General features: G+C 39.1%; 1 protein-coding gene across 2 annotated transcripts in view; it reads right to left on the reverse strand.

Annotated features, from left to right (window-relative positions):
- RAPGEF4 (Rap guanine nucleotide exchange factor 4) overlaps positions 1-27,397 on the reverse strand; it is a 157,223-nt gene that overhangs the window by 69,566 nt on the left and 60,260 nt on the right. For both annotated transcript variants that reach the window (XM_086616120.1, XM_086616119.1), the window contains exons 5-6: positions 13,163-13,235; positions 12,035-12,099 (exon numbers count right to left, since the gene is read on the reverse strand). In XM_086616120.1, the coding sequence (XP_086472246.1) occupies positions 12,035-12,099; positions 13,163-13,235 (138 nt within the window). The remainder of the gene's footprint in view (positions 1-12,034; positions 12,100-13,162; positions 13,236-27,397) is intronic.

Raw genomic sequence — 27,397 nt, forward strand, 5'->3', positions numbered from 1 at the left:
GGAGACTTTCTTGGGGAAAGGAAGATGCATCCTCCCCAGAGGAATTTCTGGTCCAGTGAAGTCCAATATTATTGCAGATTGCCCTGTGCCTGTACTGCCACAAGCTCACACAGCACTTTCCAGGCAGCAATCCAGGTTCTCTACCCTAAACCTCACAGAAGAAAAGCCAGACAAAACATCAAAGACAGCATTGCAAGAACATTGACTGTAACACTGAAGAAACCAAACAGACTAAGTAGCATTGAGGAGTTTTAGCAAGGCAATCTCCTGGTTTTCTTCTCCCTACTCCTTCCCCCAGTTTGGACCAGTATACCAGGAAGACAAGACAGCCATTCTATTACACAAGCCCAGGACTGCTGTGGAGCCATGGCTATATGTCTACAGTATAAGGAATGACAGAAACCTTACTGTTACAGTTTTGTCGGCAAGGGTATTTCCAACATTGCCCTGGAATCTGCAGCAGCTCACACCGATGCTCAGCTGAGTGTGAACTGAATCAGGGGAAACAAAAGGGAGGATGTTAGGCTCCTTTATCTTCTGGACCCCTACAGTTTTGTCAGTCAACATGAGGTCCCTTCCGCAGCCAGTGACAATAGGCTTTTCTCAGGTTTATCTCCCAGACTCATTTGTGATAGCTGCCAGAACCCAGCAGCCTGCGGACCACAAGCTGAAAATCCTTAATCTAGACTGGCTCTGCACACAATTAAGACAACTCAAGAGGAGGGAGGGGGAAGGGAACAAATATTTGCCTGGATCTGTGTGTGTATTACAGCAATAACAGGAATACATCTAGAAATCTGTATTTAAACACAGGAGACTGAAATCACACAGATTCATTTGTGACTTAGCTGTGAATTGCAATGGAGCTGCAAGCTGGCCTAGCAAAACGATCCCTTGCCAGTTGTCCCACTCTCTGCTTCCCCTGCAGCTGACGTGGTCTGGCAGAAACGCCAAGTTTGGGGCAGGAGAGAGTCTCAGTCTGTAGCTGACAGACCTGGCAGTGGTTTTGTGTGGAGGTTAGACATTTAAGGCTGCAGACAGTTCACAGCAACCTCAAATGGGACCGCTGTGGTCCATTCCCTCCTTGAAACCCATACCCAGGCTCTGCCTTGTTGCTTGTGCTGGCCCTGGCCAGGAAGCTGATTTTCATCCAAAACAGCAGAAAATTAAGCTCAGAAAAAAGCTTTATGTGTTTCTGACAGTTCTGCTCCTTACCACCAGGCAAGCAGGAGTGTCAGTGTGATGGAGGAGAGGGCATGTGTAGCTAGCTGTATGTAGAGAGAAGGGACATGAGGGAGGACACATGGGGGAGGACAGGTGCCTCACAGTCCTGGTGCAGGTCACTAGAAGCTGCTGTGGACAGGTCGACAAAGCCCCATGGTTCTCCCTGGGCCCAAATGTGCTCTGCTCTGGAAGACGATGCTCCTGCCATCTTCCTATTGTACAGCCACCCTCCTCTACCTCTGTTCCTGGTGTCGCTGCTGGCCCTCATGTGGTTTAAGGTGGGCTGGGTCAGAAAACGGGTTTGGGTGGAAAATAACCATCTGAGCCATTGTGCAAAAGGCTACAAGGAAAGAGTGGCATGAGAGAAGATGTTTCTTTAGCCCCCTCAGATGAATGCATTTGAAGTCAGCCACGCTAAAGAGTAAGGATGGACGAAGCAGTACTGGGAGGTTTACAAAGACTTATTCATAATTTTCCCCTGTTAAGCTACTGGCTCTTTCTCCATCCAGTTCATATTTATGATTATTATACAAATTGTTTATATAATTTCATTTCCTGAGATGAAAACAAGTGTACTGAGTAAACCTAATTAGAAGCAGTGTAATAACTAGTACTGGAAATAAGATTTTTTTTAATTATTATTTTTATTTTGGAACATAAATTATGTATTATTTTCATTTCACTACCAGTCATCTCAGCTATGTGCACTTGTATTTCCTCACTAACTGCTATCTTTAATTTTAAGACAGCTGCATCATTGATGATAAAGCACACAAAGATCAAACATGTTCACAATCTTGTGCCAGGCTTTCTTCCAAAATAAAATTTACAAAAAGAATAAATAATGAAAAGTCATAAATCATAAATCTTTAAATATCTGAACAGCACTTGCTCCTTAATCATCACTGGAGATAACAGTCCAATTACATTTTTGGCACTGTTGTAGATATCTGACATTTTTGCCCCAGCAATTTTAACTTGGAATGACTCTAAATGAGCACCACAAACTGAACGTGCATTTTGGTGGTGATGCTCTTTGTATGGAGCCAGCACAATGGGCTCCTGGTTCTTGACTAGGTAACACAAAAGGAACAAAATGCAAAAAAAAACTGGACAACTTTTCCCCACTATTTATTAACCTCTCAAATTTTTGTCATCTGTACACAGACCAAAAAAGATGCTGCTAAATGATCAGATCAGGCACATTGATTACTTCTTACTGACTCAGAACTATAATTGACTTTCTGGAATACCAATTTCCAGCATGCATCATAGGACAGACAGTCAAAATGCTCTGCAAGAGATGATATGAGTGACTAGAAGGAATCTGATTTTAAGATCCTTGATCCAATTTTTCTGCCAAACTTGAGAAAATAATTACAAGATTCAAAAAAATTCATTTTGCTGTTTCAAATATAAGTGCCAAATGTGTTACTTGTGTACGCTTGACTTGCCTGAAGACATGAACCTTGAAAAGGACTATCTTTTTTCCTCAGTATAATTACCCACTCTTTCTGCCTTTCAACTGCAAGAGATAAATGGAGCATATGTGCATGTTTTTTATGGGCTGAGACAGAATCACACAGAAGACACAGCCAAGGAGCAAGTCATCAAATGTGACTCTACAGTATATGTTATCAGACTGCCCTTGCCAGCAGCGGCAGGTAAGGCAATATGCTGTTTCCCCACTCAACTAGAACTGAGAGTGATGTTCCAATTGAAAGAAGGTCCTATACCTACTTCACAATATTGAGCATATCACAAATTCTAGCATTTTCTAGGAATTTCTGTTATTTTTCCATTATTTCTTTTATTTATCTAAACTGTGGTAGCAACACTCATTCAGCTGGGCAAGAAGAGTCAGAAAGGGAAAACGTCTCTTCAACCAAATTGCCTTTCCCATGCTACCCTAAGCACCTCCTCTGTAACCCTTTTGTGGGGAGGTTACTCAGGGAGGAGGTGGGTACTTGCTTACTCTGCTACTCTGAAGAAGGCCAACAGTGTGAGTCAGATCTCCTCCATATGAGATTAACAAACAAATATGTATCACTTAGGTTTTTGTTTGTCTATTGATTTCTGACCTTCTTCCTTCCACTCCCAGTGTCTCTTCGGATTATAACACCAAGGATTGATCACTATAAGCTCCTGTAAGAAAACTCATTTGAAATGTATGAGCACAGGTGAATCCCATGCCTTACAACATTCTGAGTAAACCAGCATCTTTCTGTCTGACAGTCACTCCATCTTTTCTGTGACTGCGAGCTCTTTGTAGCAGAGGCCTCCATCCCTCCTTTCCATCACAGCACTCTGCACAAACAAGAATTGCAAGGCTTTAGGATACACATTAATTGCAAAAAAGGCTGACATAATAATAAAAAAAAAAAGCAAGAGAAGCACCAAAATAACAATGGTAACCGCTTGAGGGGACTCTTCATTCAGACAAATACGGTGGAGATCATACATACTAATACTCAGACGTAAAAGTCATGGAACTAAAAACTCATATAGTTCAGCCTTAACATTAACTCGAGTATATGGATTGTTCTGCTGGTATAAGAGAGGAGGTGTCTCTCTCTCCTATACTTCTCATTCTTCATCTTTTCACTCCTTCCTCATGATAAAACTCACACTACCTGGATTTAGACCTCGCAGGTAGTTTCACAGTGACTCAGAAAGTCATTGCAGCGCTTAAAGAAGGATACAGATACAGACACACTTTTCCGAGCTCAGTTTTGCATTCCTGGGCAAAGGGCGGTGGTTGCTTCTGGAATGCTTTGCTGTGACAGGAAAGGGAGGCTTTGTCTTCAGGTGCTGACAATCCAACTGTGCTGTGCTACTGGATGCTGTTCACTATTTTTCCCATTATTCATCTTCTCCAAAGATAAACATGGCAATTTGCTTGTATTTTAAAACTGAAATACACCTACATATATTCAATCCTCCGTTTATACTGCTCTTAGAAAATGAGGATAAATCGTAAAATAAGAATATTCCCTTATTATCTGTAGGTTGCAAAATTCTGCCCTTTTCTGCAAAAAGTTTAAGTAATTTACCAAGAGAAGTCTTGCCTCCATCTCTTACCAATCTCACTATTATTGTAGACAGCTCTATTTATCCTTAGAGATGTCCTTAGAAGCACCACAATGAAAACTCCTCATTGTAGAAAGAAGGGATCATATATTTATTTCCAAATTCATTGAAGGGCTTGAAGGACCAGGGATCCTAGAATTGGATCAAGTACGTATTGAAGAGAAATTGTTCTTTTGACATGTACACTGGTAAATACACAGCAACCCGGACCAAGGACTCTGTTCTTTTTCTCCACAATGCTGCTACTCATTCCTGTATAGTAACAGACCAAATTTTATCTGCAGGTTTTATATTGGGACTACTCTGGCTAGTTCTGTATTGGTCAGATTGGAGCTCAATTGTATAATTAGATATAGCAGAAGAAACTGCTTTCAAAAGAAACAGCCATTAAGGTCTCCAGAATTCAGGGTACAAAATGAAATCATGGGTCATAGATATTTCATAGGTTATCAGGTAGCTGAACTGGATAAAAGAAGATAGGGTGGTGCCAGCTTTTCTTTGAGGCATCACTATTCACACTGGCATTTGGAAGGGAAGCCTACAGCTGTGTATCATCTCCATATGGCTAGAACTGGAGACAGTAATCATAGAATCATAGAATCATGGAATGGTTATGGTTGGAAGGGACCTCAAAGATCATCTAGTTCCAACCCCCCTGCCATGGGCAGGGAAACCCTCCACTACACTAGATTGCCCAAAGACTCATCCAACCTGGCCTTGAACACTTCCAGGGATGGGGCATCTACAACTTCTCTGGGCAACCCGTTCCAGTGCCTCACCACCCTCTAAGTGAAAAATTTCTTCCTATTCTTAAATCTGCCCTCTTTCAGTTTAAATCCATTGCCCCTTGTCCTATCACTACCTGCCCTTGTAAAAAGTCCCTCTCCAGCTTTCCTGTAGGCCCACTTTAAGTACTGGAAGGCTGTTAATGTAATGTACCAAGACCTTCTCTGGTGGTTCTGCAACAATTTAGTTTATGCAAAGCCTACTTATATAAGCCAGTAGACCTACTAACAATTTTGTTTACATTAAACAGCTCTGATGACATAAAAAGATCTTCACATTTTTCATGATGAAGTCCACTACTAACATATGAAAAATGTATTTTTCACAGACTCCTACTCATCTCACACTCCTGTCTTTGTTATCTCTCCTGCCATATGCTGTCACCATGTGACTCATTGCCAGGGACTATAGGCACAGCCTCTGCACTAGCCGAATTGTTACAGCCTGTGATAATGATTGAACTCTGAGCACTTCCACTTAGAGCAATTAAGAACTTGAACAGACCTCTAAGTAAATTACTTTCATATATGTGAAATTGGTGCCAAAGTATCGGAGCAGCCCCTAAAAGTAATTGGTACAGTTAGGACTGCATGAAGACATTATTTAGAAACAGTTGCACAGAGTGCTTGTTTTCAACCACTTTAAAAATAGGGAAAAAAAAGGGAATTATTTTTTAACCCTATGCTAACACTGTATAAGAGAACTGACTCTGGCACAGAGCCCAAGCGAGGATAAGAATTAATGCACACGTATCACTGGGCAGTTATATAAACCATCCACACAGAAATTCAGTTCTGTTATAACACAGTTTTCATGTGAATGCTGGAGAGGTTACCACTCCCAAACAAACACCTTGTTGTTGCATCTATAATCTTGCTAGAACACTGCCTGCTTTCCTGCTCTCTCTCTCTCTTTTTATTCTTTCTTGTAGGCTCACAATTTCATGAGCATGGACACATTTCCCTCAGCATTCTGCTAATGCTCTGTCATATTCCACGTTTGACAGTCTACTGAATATGTTAAAAGATAAGCTTTCTTCTCGGTCATCTAGGAAAAGTAAATTGAAATATAGGGAAATTATAAGTAAAATTATGGTGTTTATTGCTAGAGTAGCTAATATGGTGAATGAACATGATTATTACTGGTGTTTTGTGTGGGCTCTCCAAGGCTGCATCTAGTGAATTGTAATGTCATCTTTACAAACAGTGTACTTTCAAATGCCCAGAGCTATATTTAAGTGCTTGAAAATGGAAATAAGTGAATATTCATTTGCTTGGCCATGTTGAAAATTGCAATATTTTGAGGATTAACACTTAGATTATGTCCTTCTCTGTCAACTGAAAGATTTTTCTGATATAATTTTATTAAATGCATTTAAAGTTGATAAAATAGCAAATCATGTTTTCACAATCTCTCCAATTATTTAGATGAATAAAAATCAGTACGGCACCTAAACCTTATCAAAAATTCAGTAAAGAAAAAGAAACTACATTTTATGACATCAAGTTAACCAGGGAAGAAGATGGATGAAAAGGTGACCTTCACAGGAGTATTTCAGCACATCCTGTAGGAGCTTTGCTATACAAAATACCTTCAAGTAAATCACTTCGAATAAGCTTCCAGTCTAGAGAATTTGGAGTCATTACATGCAAAACATAAAGGGGACGTTTCAGCCTGTAAGCTTCACAAGCTCGATCCATGTGGTTCTCGATTATTACTTCATGCACTAGGGGGAGCTCCTGCAACTCTTTATCACAATAGAAACCTAAAGACAACATAGGGAACATAATGGCAATAAAGCATCGAGATATTTTGGAAAAAAAGACACATTCTTTACCCAATAGCAAGAATGACTGTATGAATTTGCACACCTTAATCTGCTTACATCTTCTGTGTTCAGTATGGTTTCCTCAGTACAAAAGAGACGAAGAAGCACTTTTCCCCTTTCAGGAAGTACGCTTTCAATGAAGGCACCACAAATTTATGTAGGTTTTAAACAGTCATAGAGATTCAGTTGTACAAAAAGAAAGCTAGCATGGTTTTTGAGGTGAGGTGTTGTTTTAATTGAGTGTCTCACAGGAAAAATATATGTTAACAGGTAATCAAAGTCTGTACCATAATAAACACAAAGAATTGTAGTTTGTACCATAACAAGCACAGATAAGAGGACTTCATTAACACTGCTCAGTCAGCCTCCATTCTTCATATTCTCTGCTTTTGAGCATTTAATATTTCATCCTTCCTTTCAAGCAGATTTTTTTTTGTGTAGTTTCTTGCAGATGTGGGGGTTCTTTTAGCAAACTGCAATACGGAGACTCCATTACGGAAAACAATACAAAACTTCAGCCTGGATCGTTAGCAGGGTTAGGACTTTTTAACTACCCCTACTTGAATAAATAGAATAATTGTTATCAATCACAGACTTCTATTCTTTCTGTGGATGGTTCCTATGCTTTCTTAGGCACAGCACCCACAGTTTGCAAAGGAGTTTAAGACGGTTACTGACAGCAGAAAAAAGCAGTCAGTACTACACTCTATAGGAGAGTGGAGATTCATGTTCTCGATGCGTCTGTCCTCTTCCCCACATTCATTCCTGTGTCTCTACAATTCATTTCTGCAATGCCCACTTGTTTAAAACTATCATATATCTCACATCTCCAGAGAAGAATGGGCTGTTTCTTTACCCATTTCCTACTTGGGCACCGGCAGAGGGTGTAAAAGCACAGGGGAGACAACTGTAGTTTTCAGTTAGTGTCTGGCTTTATAATAATCAAAACGGTGCTCTAGCAACTAGAATGAGTGATTGTGAGAAAACCCATACCGTTAAGCATCAACACAGGCATGTCCAAGCAGCCCAGGACCAAAGATGAACAGTGTGGGAATTCTGCACTCGCAGTGCACACAGACTGTGTACACAAGCTTGCAGTAAAACTGTAATGAGCCTCTGGCGAGCCAGTTTCAACTGAGATTTTTCAAGGCTTAACAACACGATTCATTTTGTGGAGGGTGGAAAATGGCACTCCTTAGTGCCCCAAACGTCAACCTCCTAGTACAAAGGACAGGATTGCTAGTGTATCACTGGGAAAAGCTACTTAGTATGTGCTACGTATTTTCCCCCAAACTCAATGTCAGAGAGGTTTGATCCATTTCAATTTAAAAATCAGCCAGAAGCATACTCTCAGCATGGCAAATTCAGTGTAAACAGTGAAAAAATGGCCAAATTGTAAGAACAGAATCTTGTAGTGGGAAGCACCATGCAACCCTGCTGCCAGCTCTGCTGGTAATACATGGAAACAGAACCACTGCCTAATCTGCCTGCATGCTGGAACCCCACCTCCCCTGCATTCTAAGTACTCTTCTGTATCTTTTCCAAAAATGTATTTGAAATTGTTATTGATTTTGTCATTCTAGCTTTACAGTTATATTCATCTCACAGATCCAGCTATATCCAACTCTACCCCACGTGAATTTTCAAAAACTAGACCTAGAGAGACCGGTGCACAGATACAAGACTGACTAGTTAAAAAGACTGAAGCTGTGTTATTTTCCCTTATGTAACACAGCTTTAAAATTACTTCGTTTCCATTCCCCAAAATATAACTGAGGACAGTGGCATGCTCTGTCTCAGTATTTTATGCTCAATTTAACTGCTATATTGCATTAAATGATGTGCAATAATGTAACTCTAAATGCAAATGAATTTGTGTTTGGTAAAAGAAAATCTCTTTGCTTCCTTCTCCAAATAGAATTTTTTTAATAGATTTTAATGAACTAGGAAAACTAAACATCCCCATATGGTGAGAAAATTTCAAGGCATGTATTAAAAGAAAAATCTTATATTACTCAGAAACTAATAGATGTGACAGGAGAAAAAAAATAAGCTATGAAGATGAAACTCAAATAATTAGTTAACGTGGAAAATCATCTATTACAGTGTTTGTAAAAGACTCAGCACAGACTAAAGGAGAAAAACATGCATTTCAAATTTCAAAAGTGGAATATATTAAATTTAATTTGAAGCAAATTATTTATATTATAAACTTCCCTGGAAAATTAAACCAACATTACCTCACACACACCCCCCAAAAGAACTGCATCATTATGATCAGAACTACTGAAGAGGTTATGTTATCTCCTTCTAAGAGTGCCATGTTTTCTTACCCTACGAAAGATTTTTCTCAGAAAGTTCCTCACTCAGTCTTTTTCTGGACATTACAGAGTAGCCTGCAGGCCCCTCTGAGCTGTATTTGTGGCCAGTCCCACTGGCATCATTCTGGCAATCTAAAGACACAAAGAAGTCTAAAGATGTCCTGCAAACACTTGCCTCTTCCTGGATGAATGTCCTTCTCTGATGCAGTAGCCACTTTAACAGTGACATATCACCCTAAAATGAGCAAAATATATAAAAACTACAAACACAGGGCTGTTTTCTGGTACACTGTTATTTTATATTTTGAGTAGCTGGCAACAATTCTGGGAATTTGGCCCTGCAATCCCAGTATCTCCCTCATCATTCAAAACTGACTGCAGGGTATGAAGATCGGTGTGTTATGTAAGCACCATAACAGTTGTACAGTTCAAAATTGCAAGAATGAAGCTTGTATGCAGTAAACAAAATACTCGAGTATTTATCTCTGCTGCATGTACCTTTTGCTTAACATAATTGAAGAGAACAGTGGCCATATAGCAAAAACACGGAACTAGGATGCATGAACCATTTCTATAGTGTCTAGGTTCTACTGTCACATTTTTCATGGGACCCTTTAAGCTCCTCCAGAACGAAAGAAGGTGACAAGCATCTGTCATAGAATCATAGAATGGTTAGGGTTGGAAGGGACCTCAAAGATCATCTAGTTCCAACCCCCCTGCCATGGGCAGGGAAACCCTCCACTACACCACATTGCCCAAAGCCTCATCCAACCTGGCCTTGAACACTTCCAGGGATGGAGCATCTACAACTTCTCTGGGCAACCTGTTCCAGTGCCTCACCACCTTCTGAGTGAAAAATTTCTTCCTTTTATCTAATCTAAATCTGCCCTCTTTCAGTTTAAAGCCATTGCCCCTTGTCCTATCACTACACTCCCTTGTAAAAAGTCCCTCTCCAGCTTTCTTGTAGGCCCCCTTTAAGTACTGGAAGGCTGCTATAAGACCGGAGCCTTCTCTTCTCCAGGCTGAACAGCCCCAACTCTCTCTGCCTGTCATAGCAGAGGTGCTCCAGCCCTTGGATCATCTTCATGGCCCTCCTCTAGACCCGCTCCAGTAGCTCCATGTCCTTCTCGTGTTGGGGACTCTAGAGCTGAACACAGTATTCCAGGTGGGGTCTCTGGAGAGCAGAATAGACGGGCAGCCACATATTTACTCTCTCATCTACTCTCCACAGAAATGTGTACAGTATGAGAAGGAGAAGGATGGCTGTTCTTTGTAAGTGTCTTGGAAAATAAGTTAATACAGTTTGCAAAAGACATACCTGTAAAAGTCATTAAACAGTTTGAGCCTGCCCCAGCCAAGTTTTGTCTCCTATCCAGGTGAACATTGCTTTGTGCAGGAAGAGTTCTGTTGTGCTAGAAAAGCCCAGCTGCTGGCAGCAGTATTAATCACTAAACTTGGCTCAGTCTCTAAAATACTTTGTACCTGAAAGTGTATACCATCCTTAGCTGAGCATCACTGCTCATTACCGGAGGGATATCACCTTCTAGGAAAGATGGATGTTTTACATTGTTACCTCTATCTGTTTCAGAAAATACAACATCATCTTTTAGTTTGGATTAGAAGGTGATGATTTTATGAAGAGGTCAAGCAAGATCCCTGATCTGGCTTAACTCCAAGTGTAGCATTGAAATGCCAATACCTTAGAGAAGCACAGAGACTTAACTCGTAACTGTTTGTAAAATGCTTACAGAAGGAAAGGTGCTATCTAAGTATCTAAGAATTATTACTCAGGGTATGGAAAAATGTTTATTTTCATACAGGATAAGACTGTGTCAGGAAGTAGTATAGCATTAGTGAATAAGACTCTAGAAAAAGGAACTGCACACTGTTTCATTTATACATTTAATAAAGGCTGAATATGACAATTAAGAAAGGTCAGTAGCCTTGAGGAAGCAGGACAGACAGACAGAGAGAGGTGGAAGTAGTTATTTTCGCATTAAGGAAACACACTAAAATATTCATTGTCTTTATCTGCTGTCAAGAGATGTTTTTTGTGTAACAAAAATACCTTTAACCTTTTAAAGACATCACACAGTTACACTCCTATGTCCAGAAAGAAGGCATCCAAGCATCTGTTTATTACTGTAACTTTTCTACTCCTGCCATAAAAAATCTAAATGTTATTAAACTTTACAGCAACACCTGATACTATTTCTTCCCACTATTATAATTACTTTAAACCCAGCATAGAAATATTCATGAGTTCTTTCATGTGGGTCCACAACTGGTAAGACTGAAGGCACAGAACTATTTTACTAAGGGGAACTGGGACGTAAAGCTGCTCTCTGAACACAGGAGAAAACTCACCCTGAGCAAAAAGGTCCAGAACAATGCCTACGTGTCAATTAAGATTCAGATAAGCCTCAAAACAGGATTTAATTATGAATTTTAGGATCCATTGGCTATGCACTGCTCTTGTCACAATGCTGCTTTTTCTCCTTACCCTCAGCACCTTTCTGACAAAGACTGGACAAAAAGATTGTAACACAAAGTTCAGCAGCAGTACAGCCTCCGATAGTGTGGATCCTGAACCAGTTGCTTTCTCCAGCTATACGATACAATGTCTAAAGCACCCTTACGATTTATATACTGTACTCACATGCATCAACCACATGCTTTGCATTCGCACCTGGTTCTTTTCAATTTAATGCTATACTTTTTTATTTTTCATTACCAAATTCCCCATCCTGATCAAAAAATGAAGGCAAAACTAGGTGTGATTTACCTTATTACAATTTTTAGAAATTTGGCAAAGAGCACTGCTTGACATACTGTCCTTATCTGGCATTCCTAAAAAAAAAAATACAGAAAATAAAAACATACTGTACATTCTTTAAGTAACAGTGGAGGTTTTTATCAATAGAATAGGGAATTGGAGGGTTCAATACTTCAACAGTATACACATTAATCTATGATTTTTTAAAAGCGAAACAGATTTATTCAGACAAAAGTCTTCTCTTGTGAAGACAAAAAAGACAAAAAGCTAACTTGTATAAATACTATAAACAGTTTGCTAAACATAGTACTTTTTCACAACTTAATATTTGAAGTATGTATACATGAATTATTGATATTTTTTCATTTAACATTATCTATGTTTTAGTACCTAGAAGTCAAATGTGACATTGAATTTGCACTAATTAGCATTGCTATGCTATTGTTTCAGAAATAGAACATATTAAGCACATAACATACTGGACCAAATTTGCAGATGCAATTGCTAGCCATCAGATATTGTCCTGGCTGACATCTAAATAATCCTCTGGCAAGTAAATAAAAGTACTTGGATTTACAGAAGTGATGAGTTCCAAAGGCTGCCCTTGGATTCATGTCTACAGCGCTGTCCCACAGTTTGACAGGTTCTCTTGAGGCAGACATACTCAAACTTATTTAGCTATGTAACTAAGGTCAGGCAACAGTATGTTTACTGCAGGCTGTCTGCCCAAGCACTAACTTAGGTTCCCAAGCAATTTGTGTAGCCCACCCTAACTAAAAAAAAACAAGCCAGTTTGTTATATTTATTTTACTAACAGGATTCATGGCTGTGTTCCATGGAATTCATGTAACACCTACAACCAGTTAAATGTTAGGTAACATCACACAGTATGCTTTAGTCAACACGCCTGGCTCGTAGTGCAGATTTGTGTACAGTCTGCAAACACTTTTATACAGCTGAGAATGCAGTTCGGCAAGTTCCAAAGTATTTCCTACTATGTGCAGTATTAATACAGTCATAATACTGAATTGAATGTAACATTTAAATTCCAACACCAAAAACTAGAGGACTTTCATCTTGGCCTTTCTTCTCTTTCCTCTTTTTTCTAACATATGAAGTATATTTTCTCATACTTACTGTCATTGTTGGAGCCAGTTTCCATAACACCATAAGGAGGAGTGAGAAGTCCAGACATATACTGTCGATATTTCTGAAAGACAGCGATGGCACATTCAGTCAGGTACAGATGTATAAAGCCATTCAATGGGTGATGTGGTATTTACATTTGTGTGCCTGCCGCCTTGTGCTTCACACTCACACAAGCAATCTGAGGCAGATATCTCTTTACTCTTAATGATACAAGACCTGCTTTCTTGACTGAAGCACACTGCCTTTATCAAAAGTTGTGCTAAAACAGTTCCCTCCTTCGTCTTCCCCAAAGCATAACTTTGAAGGTTCTCATAAATCAATATTGTACTTAGTTGTGTGATTTCCCATAAAGGCTGTTTTAAAGCTCATTTGAAATTACACTACTCAGCGGATCTCAAGGTAGAAAGCTACTTTATTGTAGGGATGGAGACAAGGCTGTTAACTAAAGATTAATGAGAATCACGTACCACTATAATGTTGGTGTCAGATTTGAAATATACAGGATTTAGTGCAGAAACTCTAAACATTTAATTCCAACACACTAAGTTTGGTTTTCAGAATTACAAGTTATGAAACACACAAACCTAGCACCTCATGTTATGTACACACACACACATGCAAAAACTTTATCATCACATGAAACTTTCTAACTGTAAAAGTAATGTCCCTTGTACCATTGTAAACTACATAATTGTAATTGATGCCAGTAATTGGTATTTTTCTTCAGTGAATGCTGGTGATGTGATCAATAAGGTTCAAAGCTCTGTCCAGGGCTTAAGAAATTCACAGAAACTGAAAAATAACACCAGGGGGGAAAAAAAAATGTCCTTTTATCAAATAAAAATCATTTACTGATTAAGTGAGACATTTTTGTTTTCAATTATACTATATTACTGTCATGCTTAAGGGTAAACAATTATAATTCCCTTTTGGAACTGTCAGAAAACAAGCCTGTGCAACAGGGATGCTGATGATCAGTGCAAATAAAATGTGTCATGCAGTCATTAGGGTGTACAGTGAGCTGAACGTGAACAACCAACCAGCTGAAATCCATGTAGGTTGAAACCTACACACGTAGCACACGTAATAATTGAGACAGAAAATTTCCTTCATAATACAATTCTAATTTAAAAGTTTTATCCTTTGCTCTATGGAGCCATTCGGATGTATTCACTCTTAGAATGTTGTCTGCTGGATTTTAACAGATGCTTGAATTATCCTTTTAATGTTTCTTTTTCTTCAAAATGGATATGAAAATATCACCAATTCTAGCACTAAAGACTGAATGTCTTGCATTCTAAATAATAACAATAGCTACAAAGATTACATTAATCTTAATAATCCAATCCTATTTTTAGACAAGCGATTACATGCTAAAGCTTAGTAACATATTATTTAAATCTCACCCATAATCCAGCTGAAAACTTGTAGGAGCAAAGCTATGTTATATCCCTGGTCAGTCACATAAAATAAATGCTACTTCATTTGAGGATAAAACTCTTCTATTTTCTTTCCCAAACCACTCACTTTCCCATACTGTCTATCTAGTCCTATGCCTGGAAGTCAGTGAGAGGAAGACTGTGAGAAATAATTATTTTCGCAGTTCAACCAGTGAATAACACGCTTAAAACAAGGGGAAAACTCATTTTTGTTGGCCAAACGAAAAAAGGGAAAACATGTCACAAGGGGTTGAAATAACATTTTATTCAAACAAACTATTTGTTCTACCTTCTACTGAATTTAGTCTGAAATGTGATTTAGAAATGGAAAATTGAAATGTTTAATTTGGGATATGATAAAATCAAACTGTACAGGTTTTTCTCTTTTGTTCTTCCTCATCATTCGGATGGTATTCATTTCTTTGTTCTGTTTTTCTCAAAATAGCATTTTCCCAGAAACACATTATTACTCCACATTTAATTCACCTTGATAAGGAACTTGAATTGTAGGAAGACAGTCACTTTCCCTTTTATTTCTTAGACCACGTTCTCAGTTATCATACACTGCATGACAGTTTCCCTTCTGATTAACTCCCTAATATTTTTCCTGATTGTTCTTCTCATGAAACAAAACACAGAACACACCACAAAATTTCTAAAAGATTTGGGGGCCTAGCTTAACAAAAACACCTTCAGGTAGAATACACTAGAATTGCATGTAACACTTTAAAGGAGGCATCTAATCCCATTCAGCCCCACCTCATGCTCAGGATGCCAAAGCCCATCAGGAACAAAAGCACCGGCTGCCAAGGACTTCAACTCTGCATTTTCCACGTGAAGGTCCCACTCTGCCACGGGATGAGTCTATTATGAGTCAGATACAGCAAGCCTAGTGAGCAGTGTTGCCTGTGAAGGAGTTCAGGCAGCACTACCAGAAGAGGCACTGATTCATGACATGCTCTCAGAAAGCTCAGCTGTTCAGACTCCGCCAGGGGATCTCTGCATAAACGAAACTACCTTCTATATCTGGGTATCTGGAGGGAAGGCTGGTATGACTGCCTACACATGATCTCCTGTGAAGATACCTCAGTGGGGTCCAGGCTGACATAGGAAGTATAATTTACACCTAAAATTGTGTCGCCTCATTAGCCAAGCTAAATGTCAAGGGACACTTTTTTGTCAAGAAGTCAGGGAAACACTGTTTGCTGGGAAACCTAAGTATGCAAAGAAAGACGTAAGTAACTGCATAAAGATTCACAGTATCAGAGGGGGTAATGAAGTTCCAGGCATGAGATCTCTCAAAGCAGAGATAATGAGGAAAACACAATACTGACTGTGAGACCTATCTTGTTACTGTAATGTCTGTAAATGAAAAGAAAATGCAGGAAGTTAAATTATACTGGTAGGTGGCATTTAAAATCATCCTGAAGATTAACAGACCAAATATTTACAAAAGGCTTTTGAAAATGTATTCCACCAGTGGTATGAACTCTGGAAAGGCTTCCCTTATGAAAGAAAACAACAGCTATCAAATCATCATAAGCTTGTTTATTACCAGAAGTCTTCAAGTTCTGTAAATCCAACATGACAGCAGGTTTTAAAACTACACTCAGTGACCTATTCACTCTGTCTCCAGATTCCTACCAATTTATAAACTCCATCATGCAACAGCTTAAAGATCAGACACTTCCTGCACCTAGTCTGACAGCACAAGTAATAAAGACAGTCTTTTTTCTTCCAGTTACTGACCACCTCTTATCCACGCAGTGGTGAAAATTAACACGACCTTTTCAGCCACTGCTACAGCCTAAAGCACAGAAGAGTGCTGACAAGGAACAGCTGGAGATAGGAGAAAAGGAGGAAAGAGAATCACACACTTGTCTCACTGGGGAGGTGCTACGGGTGAATTTTCATACTAATGGTTTTTGAGGCCATTCTTTGTCAGGCTTTTCAGTGTGTTCCTTCACATGCTCTTATTTAGACTTTATTTGCAGTTAGTCTTAGAAGCTTTCATGACTACAATAGATTTTCTTCTACTCCATGAATATAATTTGGCATATTTTCATATGCTAATGTTTAGAAAGGAAACTACTATAATTCTGATGCAAGCTATCTCTATATTCCGCACAAATTTTTCTAGCATATACAAGGTGTTCCACACCAGATACTCCCCAAGTGCAGCAGTTCTCCGGTCAGCAAAGAGTATCTGATGGGCTGTGTAATGAGGACCCAGGTAGTGATGGCTGGTAGCACTAGGGAGTCAAGCCAGGCTTCTGATGCTTCCTCATTCCAAGGTAAACATACATGTGGCCATATACTAGGAAGTGAGTGACTTGTAACATTGGAGAAGGTTTTGTAGACCACAACTAGTGCTTGGTTGAATACATGATCTTTTTCTTTCTCCCCACTCACAATCTCAACCCACAGTGTCACATTTGACCACATGCACTACTGCTGCCTCCTGTTCTGCCTACTCCTGGCAGCAAAGAAGATGACAAGGCAGAGCCTGCATTATTTGCAAACTTGAGAGTAACACGAAATAATTCATTTCAATTGTAGAAATCCTAGACATCAAGGTGCCCTTTCCACACAGGTTTTTCAAAACCTCATGTAACTATTTCATTAGATGCTGTTATTTTGACTATTACCTGAGTTCTGCAATCCTCCTGTACTAGCTGTCCATACTCCTGTAATGGTTTCTCTTGAGGAATATAGGCTGTAGCTTGATAAATGTAGGCTAGCTTCTCTATTTTCTTTTGACAATAAATAATTGATCACTGATGCTCTCAGTACAACTTTGTTCCTCCCCTAAGTTGGCTGCACCAGTCATACCATTTTGGTAACGAATGACCTCCCCTGTAAGCATTACTCACAAGGGTGTGTCACTCCCATGGTGCAACATCTCTTCTTCTCTTTTCTCCAGAACAATAAGGAGAAATGTGAAAGAGCCCCTGAAGATCTCTGGACCCTCTTTTCACCCACCAAACCAAGTAGAGATTGCTGTCTCAAAGGCTAGACCTTCACCTTTAGATCTGATGCTCCAAAGATTGCTCTTCACTGAACTAACTGACAGGCAAAATCTCAGGTCATCCGCCTGCTATTCGGTAGTGTTTTCCAATAAAAAGTGTCTCATGTTCATATACATTTACTATGACAGACAGTATTGTAAGAGAATAGAATTGAGGTAGTTCTAAAAGAAAGGATAAAGACAAATTAGGAAAAATTAATGCTACGATAGTGAAAACATATCCTTATGTATTGTGGAAAAACAGAAAATAAACCATGTGAAGATCTTACCACAACTTACTGAACAGACTGTTTTGTACACGCCAGTCTATCAAGTCATTAAAATGAGATAGACAAGGCCTGAAATAGCAAAAGTGAAGTATCATTTAGTCATATTTAGATAAAATAAATACAGGAAATGCCTGTACTGAAATTGCTGAATCCTGATCCCAGAATTAGTACAGTTTATATAATAGCGGCTGAATCTGCATGTTTTCCATTTATTTACCTATTTACCATTTTCTGAATGCTTCTGCATGGCTCTAATCAACTATGCTTTAGATTTTATTTGATCTCTTTGTTTTGGAGGCATATATTTTTCTGTCACATTCCCACTTAAATCAATTTATCGTGCTTGAAAAGCTCTGTATGCAGAATTTGCTTGATCACAGAATCCCCTTGAGTTTCAGTCGAAAAGAAAAATGCACCCAGCTCCCTGAAATCATGCCAAATAGCAGACTTGGCTCCCAGATAGAAACCTGAAGATAAGACTGCACTGCAAAAAATCAAATCCAAGGAAATTAGAGCATGAGCAATGATTAAACAAATTACACAGCCTATTCTGCTCCATCTAATTTAAATATAGAAATGACATCATGCAGCCCTCTGATTCTGTCTCCTAGAGGAATCCACTCAGGAAATGCAGTTGGGTGGAGACAGGACTTGGTTGGGAGGGGTAGGAAAGATTGCATGTACTTAAAAGAGGGCAAAGAAAATTTATGAAGAAGGACAAACAGTCCATTTGATTTATGTGTTTTCTTTCACTACACTTGCGTAACCACAGAATAGATAATGTATTTACAGGGAAAAAACAAAAAACAATTTAACTACCTTTAACATGAAGTTCAAGTTTTCAAAAGTGGCTGAGAAAGAGCATTATACTATTCCATATTTATTTTTTCATAGTGATATTTGCGTTGAATTTGTTCACTTTAAAATCTGTCAGCAGTAGTGCTTCAAACTCAATACAAGATCAGAAAATGAAGCTGTGCTCTCCTTTCTTGCCCTTTCATTATCACTTGTAGGAGAGGGGCAGCAAATCACACCTTAGCTGGAATTTTCTGAATGAGGCAAGTGGCAGAACAGAACCTCACTCCTCACTTCAAACTGCTCTGCGACACTAACTATTGTAAACTTGCATCTTTAATAGCAAAGCCAGCAGACTCAAAAACAAAGAGCACAACTACCAAGAAAAAGGTATCGGTTTAACACAATTTTTCTTACCACTACAGCCAACCTTCAAACCCTCATTGACCACACTCATATCAAGCTAAGTCTGGGATCATCTCATGGGTCATGCAGAAAGGAAACCCGTTCCAAGAACAACTTCCTAAAATTCTAGGCACAAAATACTTCGTTTTACCCTTAGGCAGTCACACTTCCTAGTTTCCAATACACTATTTTAATGACAGGAGAAGCAAAGACGTGCACTTTCAGGTGAGCTCAGACTGGCTGTGCTACGGAAGAAGACACTGTACAAGGAAGATCAGAGACAGGTAATAAGAGACTCACAAAGACGAGATGAGGCTGGCTTTGTTCAGCTCCTTGCCTGGGCAGCTCCAGGCTGCCTCCTACACTATTTCTTCCATATGGTGCACTGATCTTCAGCATTTTTCTGGAGCAGAGCTTCAGCTGAGACAAAAGGTCACACCAGGAAGACATTTATGTTTGTAAAATGCTTTGACAGAATGGTAAATTCTGTAACTGCAGCAACATATGTGTCTTGTTTCTGATCACATATCTTAACTTGCAGAGCAAGCAAAAAGCAAGGATTGTGTGTACTAGAGAAGTCAGAAGTCAGCAAGAGCCTCTAAACAAAGTTATTTTTCCACCTGGAGATTGCTGCCTTCCAAATACAGAAGGCCTGATACACGACCAACATATCTTTGTATGAATGTAGCGAAAAAGGCTTCATCTGAAGAAATTTATGTGAAACTAGGTATGTACCACTGAGATAGAGAAAAGTTGCAAGACTCCCAGTGCTGGCTGTGCTCTGACAGTGGGCTGAAGTCATGCTCCTCTGTAGTGAAATTGTGTAAGGTCACCACAAGGTCTGTGCAGTACTTAAGTCCTAAAAATAGGTTTTAAGTGCAACTTAAATGACACGTTGGTCTTATGTTGACACTGTGTGCAATAGTGGCTTTATCCACTGTTCATAAATAACTTTTCTTCCCTCCTCTTGTATTTTTTTACAAGGAGATTTAAATAAATAAAGCAAAAAGGTGAGCTGAGCTGTAACTCTGTTTTTCATGTTTACAACCTCTAAGTATAGAATTATGTTGGTCTGGAAACTTGTTTTCATCTGAAAGGAAATTCTGGGTTAAATATTAATTCTTCTACAATCAATATAAACCTCTTAATGAGTTCAGTGAGGTCAGTCTAATGCCATGCTTTTGCTTCCCACAGAAACAAGCACATATCAACTTCCAATACTCTTCTAACATTAAAGGCTTCCTTTTCATGGATAATTCCTCAAAGTGATTGTTTCTACTCAGTTGTACCTAACAATAATGAGGATATTTTGTAAGTGTAAGCAAGTAAACATACAAGGGAATTTCCCTTATAACATTAGCCTTTCTTCATACTTTTTAAACATTATCTTGCCAGCATAAATATGTCATGAGCCCAGCTGCTCCAATCTGGAGTCCCTTTCATACACAGTGTAGTATAATAAATGCTGCCTGTGGTACTTCCCCACTGGAGTTCACAAAAACATTTCAGCTATTTTGTAACACAGCGTTTAGCTACACTGCCTTACATCCACATGCACAGTCCAACATCTCATGGCCCTCGTGTTTTAAGCTCCCTATAAAGGCCTGTGAAACACAGTCTCTTTTGATGGACTTGTAAAACAGTATCTTATCTGAAGATACTGAAACGTATTGGATAGGAACGATTGACTTTTAGCAAACTGAAATACAATCAACATTAGTAACGGTGATTCAGCTGTGCCATAAGATAGGGATTAAGTAAACTGCATTAACAATCTGCAATGCAACAGCCTTATTAGGATGGGGCAGTTTTCAGGGTTTTTCCCTCTCACTGGAGTCAATGCAAGTGACTTCTGCAAACTAAAGACATTTTATTTAGCTGCCAGTCCCTCACCAAGACTAAACAAGCCCATACACCAAATGCTATTCTGCGATTCTAACCTAGAGTCTTGCTGTGGCTGTTTCTCACGTGATCCTTTCTTTAGGCAAAAAGTAAAGTAACATCATTCCTTTCACCTCAGCCCTAGAAACATTTTAAAACCTTGTCATAAAAGGGGACAGTGAGGAACGAAGGCATGCAGGGATGGGAAAGAAGGAAGAAAGTCCCCCTGGAAGTTAAACGTTAGAAAAGAAAGAAAGGTTAACAAGAAATATTAGGGAAGGAAGGCAACAAAATGTTTTAGGGAGAATGGATGAAGGGTAGGAGGGGAGTGCAATACATAGCCTAAGACTCCTTCAGTCCACTGAAGAGATGAGGTATCACACGGATTGGACAGGCTTCAGGCAAGAGGGCACACTATGAGGTAAAAAAGAAAAAAAAAGCGACAATGTGAACTGGCCGACAAGATACACCTAATAAATGAACTCCCTCCTCTCTCTTGTTGCCACTGAAGAAGCAGTTCTACTCACTGATGTCTTAGAAACAGATAAGCAATTTCACAATAGGAGAAGCTAGGCTCCTTAAATCTGGCTGTCGCAGTTTAGGCTTAAAGATTCTGCAGATCTAGATGAACAGCACATAATACAACATCAAGCCTCTGCCAATTTTCCAATCACAAGCTTAATCTCTGTTTTCCATAGTGAAGCACTGTTCACATTTACTTTTTATCTTGTGGCATCGAGATGTGTATCAAAAGCAAAATTAGAAGAAAAAAGGATAGAAAATAGGAGTTCATTATTATATATTATATATTATTATAAGGATTAAATAGTATAAGCCAAGCAGAGTCCAAACTACCGGAAAAATCAAAAGTCCTCCAAGATTCTGAGGAGTGACTTGTTTAAAGAAATTACAGAACGTTCTCCCAGATTAATTCAGCTAGGTAAAAGCAATCCAAATTCTTTTGGTTACCATTTAAAAATTACTCAAATTGTATTTTTTTCCAATTGAGTTGAGCATCAAGCACGTAGCCTAGTTTGACTAAGCTGACACTTCAGTCTGGAGTGTATCAAAATTTTGTATCAAAAAGCCTGTTTTGTATTATTTATTTTTTTTTTAATGGGAGTTTCTGTCACAGTACAGTATATAATCACAAAAAACGGTGACCATGATACTCATTCCTCATTATCAGTCTTTATTCTCACTACAATCTGTCATGTTATCTATCATCAAGATTAAAACAGCATTTGAGATATACAGCTGGGCACAGTAATGAAGATGCACTGTAGATTTTCTTAAGTGGAAAAAATAGTAAAGAGATGTTAAGGCTGAACCTACACATGACCAAAAGAGATAAATGAAACACGAGAAGTATGAAAAAAACGGAGACAACTCACAAGATAATGAAGGGTAAAGTATGAACTGAACTGAATAACAATCCTTCCAGAAAAAGAAAGAAGGGTGGAATTAGAAGAGTATAACATTGTATCAGTCTCCTCCTCTGTCCAACAGAGCCCTGAAATCAGCTTGACTGGGGTCCAGCTTTGCTAAGTTCTACAGAGAAAATGAAAGGTCAGATCCTGCCTCTCCCTCTGCCCATTCCGAAAGGCTCACAGTGCACTTAAGGGCAGGATGCAAGCAGGCAAGTGTCACAGCACAAAAGGTGCAAAATGGCACAAATTAACTAAATACCAGAAGAGGATGTTTCACCAGGGATTTTTGTTCAAATAAAGCAAGTAACATTATATCACAGCATGAGGTAACTGCGGACAAGGAGTTCGAAGCTTTGGCATCCATTGTAGGACAGACCTCCAAAGGTTGAAATGAAAATGCCTTAGAAAACAACCCTCCCCTCTGAAAGAACAATGTTTGTTACATCCTTGCACTAAAACTGTACCACCAAAAAGGAATGCAACTAATAAACTGAGCCAACACTATCCTGAACTGAGGTTTAACTAGACATAATCAGATCCAAAGGGACACAGTTAGTACTCTTAAGTTTACATGGAAGGACTACACAAATGATGATGATGATGGGAGACTGTAAGCAACCAACTGTAAGAGAAAGAGAAAGGGGTTTGCTGCAGACTCACTAACAGACCATTAAACTCAGCCATATACTACGTATGTAACAACACAGCAGTTCTGCGAGGCAATTTGGCAAGGAAATTCCACATCTGAGGGGCAATAAGAAAAGCTGATTCCTGCACTAAGACTCCTCCGGAAACAATTTGCCAAGCTGGAGCATCCAAAACCTGTCAGCACAAACGCCCAAGTACTGGCCTCTTGGGAGAGAGACAACTTCTGTCAAACTGGCTAAAAGATGCTCTCAGTGAAACATTCATGCCACTTAGTTTGCCATTCTGAAAGACCTGGCTTTGAAAAGTACATTTTAAAACTTATACTTGGTTGCAAAAGTCATCTATCTAACAGGGAGCTCACTAAGAACTGAACCAGTTTTCTGAACTTTCGTGTTTCCATTCCACTTGGGCAAACAGACACTTCTTCCAGGTATCCCCTTGCACACGGCTAAAAATAATTTCAGTAGCATATTGAAATCTCAACCTGCCTCACTAGATGAATAGGTTTAATACAGCCAGGATGTACAGCAGATCATGAATTTTGAAAGTAAAACATCTTTCTAGTCCATTGCTTTCAGTTGTTCACTTCTTAGATATCTTTGTATTTCCTGCTTCTTCTTTACAGAATCATGTTTTATTTGTTTGTTTAAAGGATGACAAAAAGGTATTAAAATAAATACATCAGGCCGTGGTGGGGAGGCCCCACCACCTGCTTCTGATGAACCCTGGCTATTCTTATTCCAAACCCATTGGAAACAATGTATTACTAGGGATAATATTTACACAAAGCAAACAGCAGTACTAGATAAATAAGCTGTTTTTACACGGAGAGCAAACTAAATTGGTTTTCAGTAGAGGAGGAAAAACAACAGTGCACAGTGTTACTGCACTATGACTTTAAATAATTTCTGTAGATTATCAAATGAAGATAAATGGATTGTTTAAGACTTACATTGCACGAGTACATTTTGAAAATTCAAAGAAACTCAGCGAGAACATCACAAAATTCTTTTTAAAAGGCCTTGCTAGGAGGATGCAGTAGATAACCCTGGCTCTGGCTGTGCAGTGGCAGATGAGAGGAGAGAGCATCTTGTCAGCTCATCTTTCTGTCCATTTTTCGTACACTGAACAGTCCCCGATAATTTTCCCAACCTTCTCATTAAAAGCACACCCAAACAAACATTAATTGTTTTTTGTGTTATAATTGTGGCCACAATGTGCCAGACCTTCTGTACTCAGCTGTGGGTACAAAGACTCTGTTCTGCTGGTCTGCTTTCCTATGAAATGTAACCACTTTGCCTGGCAGGAAATTTCTCCCTTTCCTCCCTTCTTCCTAGTAACTTTTCAATTCCAGTGGAAAAATTTCAGACAAATTTGAGATAGGACTCAAATAAAGTCCTAGAAGCTAAACAGAAATCAGTGATAGGAGAGAGTTCCCAAATATAGTGACTCACTTCACTGGGTAACAGCCAGCTGACCCGTCTGTACAGACACACCAGCTGGCTAATCCTCGCGGGTGTAACTTCCAACGCCACATACATTGCTTCCTGTCAAGTAGATACATCATGGAAGTTATGGTAAGTACTGGTGGCAGGAAGGAGCAAAAATGGAAAGGAAATAAGCTTTTTCAGTTCTTCCACTCACAGAAAAACTTCACAATCATTTTCATTGGTTGTGATTATATTTATATCCCAAACTTATTTTGCAACTTAAATTCTTATCATTAGCAGTTCTTCTAAGTGTTTTCATTATGACCACACAGTGACGTCCTAAAGTTGCAATTTTTCAGGTTATTGTGGACACCAGTCGTGAAGCTGCTAAGCACCCAAAATGGGCTGCTCTGGCTCAGAACGCATGGCTATCGCCTGCTGTTTCAGTGGTGAAAAACATCCATGGGCACCTTCATGGACTCCTGATAGAACAGAGGCAGGTTGTATTGAGAAGCAATCTGCTATGCTTCACCCTTTTTCTGACAGCAAGAAGAATGATTAATTCTTGAAGCAACAGTATTGCAATGCTGGGATGAGACTTTCGGTCTCTCTAGAAGACAAGACGAGGTCACTGGTAATACTAGAGTTAGAACACTTCTTAATTGAAGGGCTACCTAATTTGCAATGACCTACACTTCCGTCTATTTTTGTAGAGCCCTTTCTCTGTCATGAAGCAAGACAGACAAAGCTTGTTATTGTCACTTTGATACTGTGTATCCACTCACCGTTCAAAGAAAGTCTTTATATAGAATATGCAGTAAAATAAGCTACAGCATGAGTCACACTGCAAGAGTTCATGCTTCTTGAGCGTTACAAGGCACCAGAGGAATCAAATGACTTGCATATGAGAACAAGGCATTATCCACCAAGCCACAAGTGTAATTATAGAACAGCCTTTAAGAAAGGTTTCATTAACAGAAAGAAAAAGATGCCTTCACATCTAAATCCACTTCACATAATTCTTCCGTTAACTTACAACTCTAAAACCATATTAGATACAAGTTTTGCAAACTGTTCCATAATAAAAATCAAACACATTGGAAATAAGTAAAAACTATTTTTTCCATTTTTTTTTTTTAACATGGTAACTGCTGTTTACAGGATCTGTCTTCCTTTGATAGTACCATGAAGAATTCATTAGTGAGAAGAATTCAGTGTTCTAGAATAAGGAAACTGTACACAATGCCTGACATATTTAACTGGCTGGTTTTCAATTTACAAGTATTTCCTAACATACTGCTAGCTGCTTGTTTAGGGAACATCATAGAATGCAATTTTAGCATTATACTGTCTCTTCAGTTTTATAAACTTCAGATTTCTATGAAAATCTTGCTATCTTTTAGATAAGATAGCCATTGTAATCTCTGTATTTTATATAAGATTATTATTTGCATAACTCCTATGGAGTTAAAGTCCATTACATACAACGGTGTTGGAACAGATCCTTAGCTGACATGAATGAACAGCTTCAACGGCTTCAGCAAAACTGATTTGTACTCGTTGATCTTTTTCCAATAGCACTAATGATCATCTGCCTTCTGATAGGAAGGCATATTGTCCACCAACAAGTACTGCAGACCAGACCTCAGGAGATCTCTGCCATATACCCAAGTATGCCACACACTCACCATAACTGCTAATTGAACCAAAATCCGTTCAAACTAAGAAATGTGAAGTCAGACTACCCTGTAACCTTAAGATTTGCTGTTCATTTCTGTGGTAGGAAATTCCATCCTTGGGAAGAGCCACATGCAGACACACCTGTGTCCTGGCCCTCTTCTTTTCCTAGGCTCTGTTGCATTGCTTTACCAATAGGGAACATGGATAAGCGCAGGACTTAAAAAAGGCCCCCAGCACAGCCTTGGTGCTACAGAAGAATAACATAACAATTTCAAAAATTGTTTTCACCTCCAAACTTCAGGAGGTTCCAAAAGCAGTAAGCAAAAGCTCTATGAAATAGGTACAACATAATCTTGCCACTGTCTTGAAAAAGACGTGGTGGTGTTTTCTCAAGGCAAAATCACAAAGTTTTCACATCACCAGTATCACCTAAGCTTAGCAAACTTGACAGGTATTACAAATCTGACATGATTGGAAAGAGCAGGGTAAACAGGCCTGCAGACCTGCCAAACGACTGCACTGCCCAGCGAGTGTCAGTAGTGCTAGCTTCAGACAGAGCTAGTCCTTCCTGCAAACAGAAACAAGTGGGAAAGTCCAGACAAGAGAAAAAAGTGCTAATGCCTGAATACTTCATAGGGAATCATTTGTCAACAACAGCATGGATCAAATCTGGCCTCTTAAAAAAGGAAAATTGCTACAAGTATCCAAAGGTGCCATTTTAATACAGAGGTGAGCAAAAAAAAGAGCAGATGTAAAATGAACTAAGATGCCAAGCAAGATCAACAAGGCCAGCACAGGCCTGCTGATTTGCTCTGCCTCGAGACAGAAACAAGGAGTCCAACGCACCAATGTGTTACTCCAATTTCATGCCCGTGTGACCTTTTATCAAGGGACGTAAAACTCAAATAATGCTTATGTGCCAGGTTAATTATAGCAAGAGAGATGTAATTCAGGAGAGGTTTCCAGAGTGTATACTAGTAGCAGAAGGAGACGATGGTGGCCAGAAAAGCTGTTTCAAGCTACCAGAAGATGCAAGGTAAAAGTGACAAGACTTTGGACTCAACTGACACTTTCTTTGTTGGAGCAGCAGTCCCAGCAGAGAAGTTGATTGTCTTTTCTCTAACTTGCACAGAACTACATTTTAGATCTCTCTAGATCTCTCGTCATCGCCCTGAACAGTACAAACAACAGTAACACACATGCATATAAACAACTCCT

Source organism: Tauraco erythrolophus, chromosome 8, assembly GCF_009769465.1.
Source record: "Tauraco erythrolophus isolate bTauEry1 chromosome 8, bTauEry1.pri, whole genome shotgun sequence".
NCBI classification, from domain to species: domain Eukaryota; kingdom Metazoa; phylum Chordata; class Aves; order Musophagiformes; family Musophagidae; genus Tauraco; species Tauraco erythrolophus.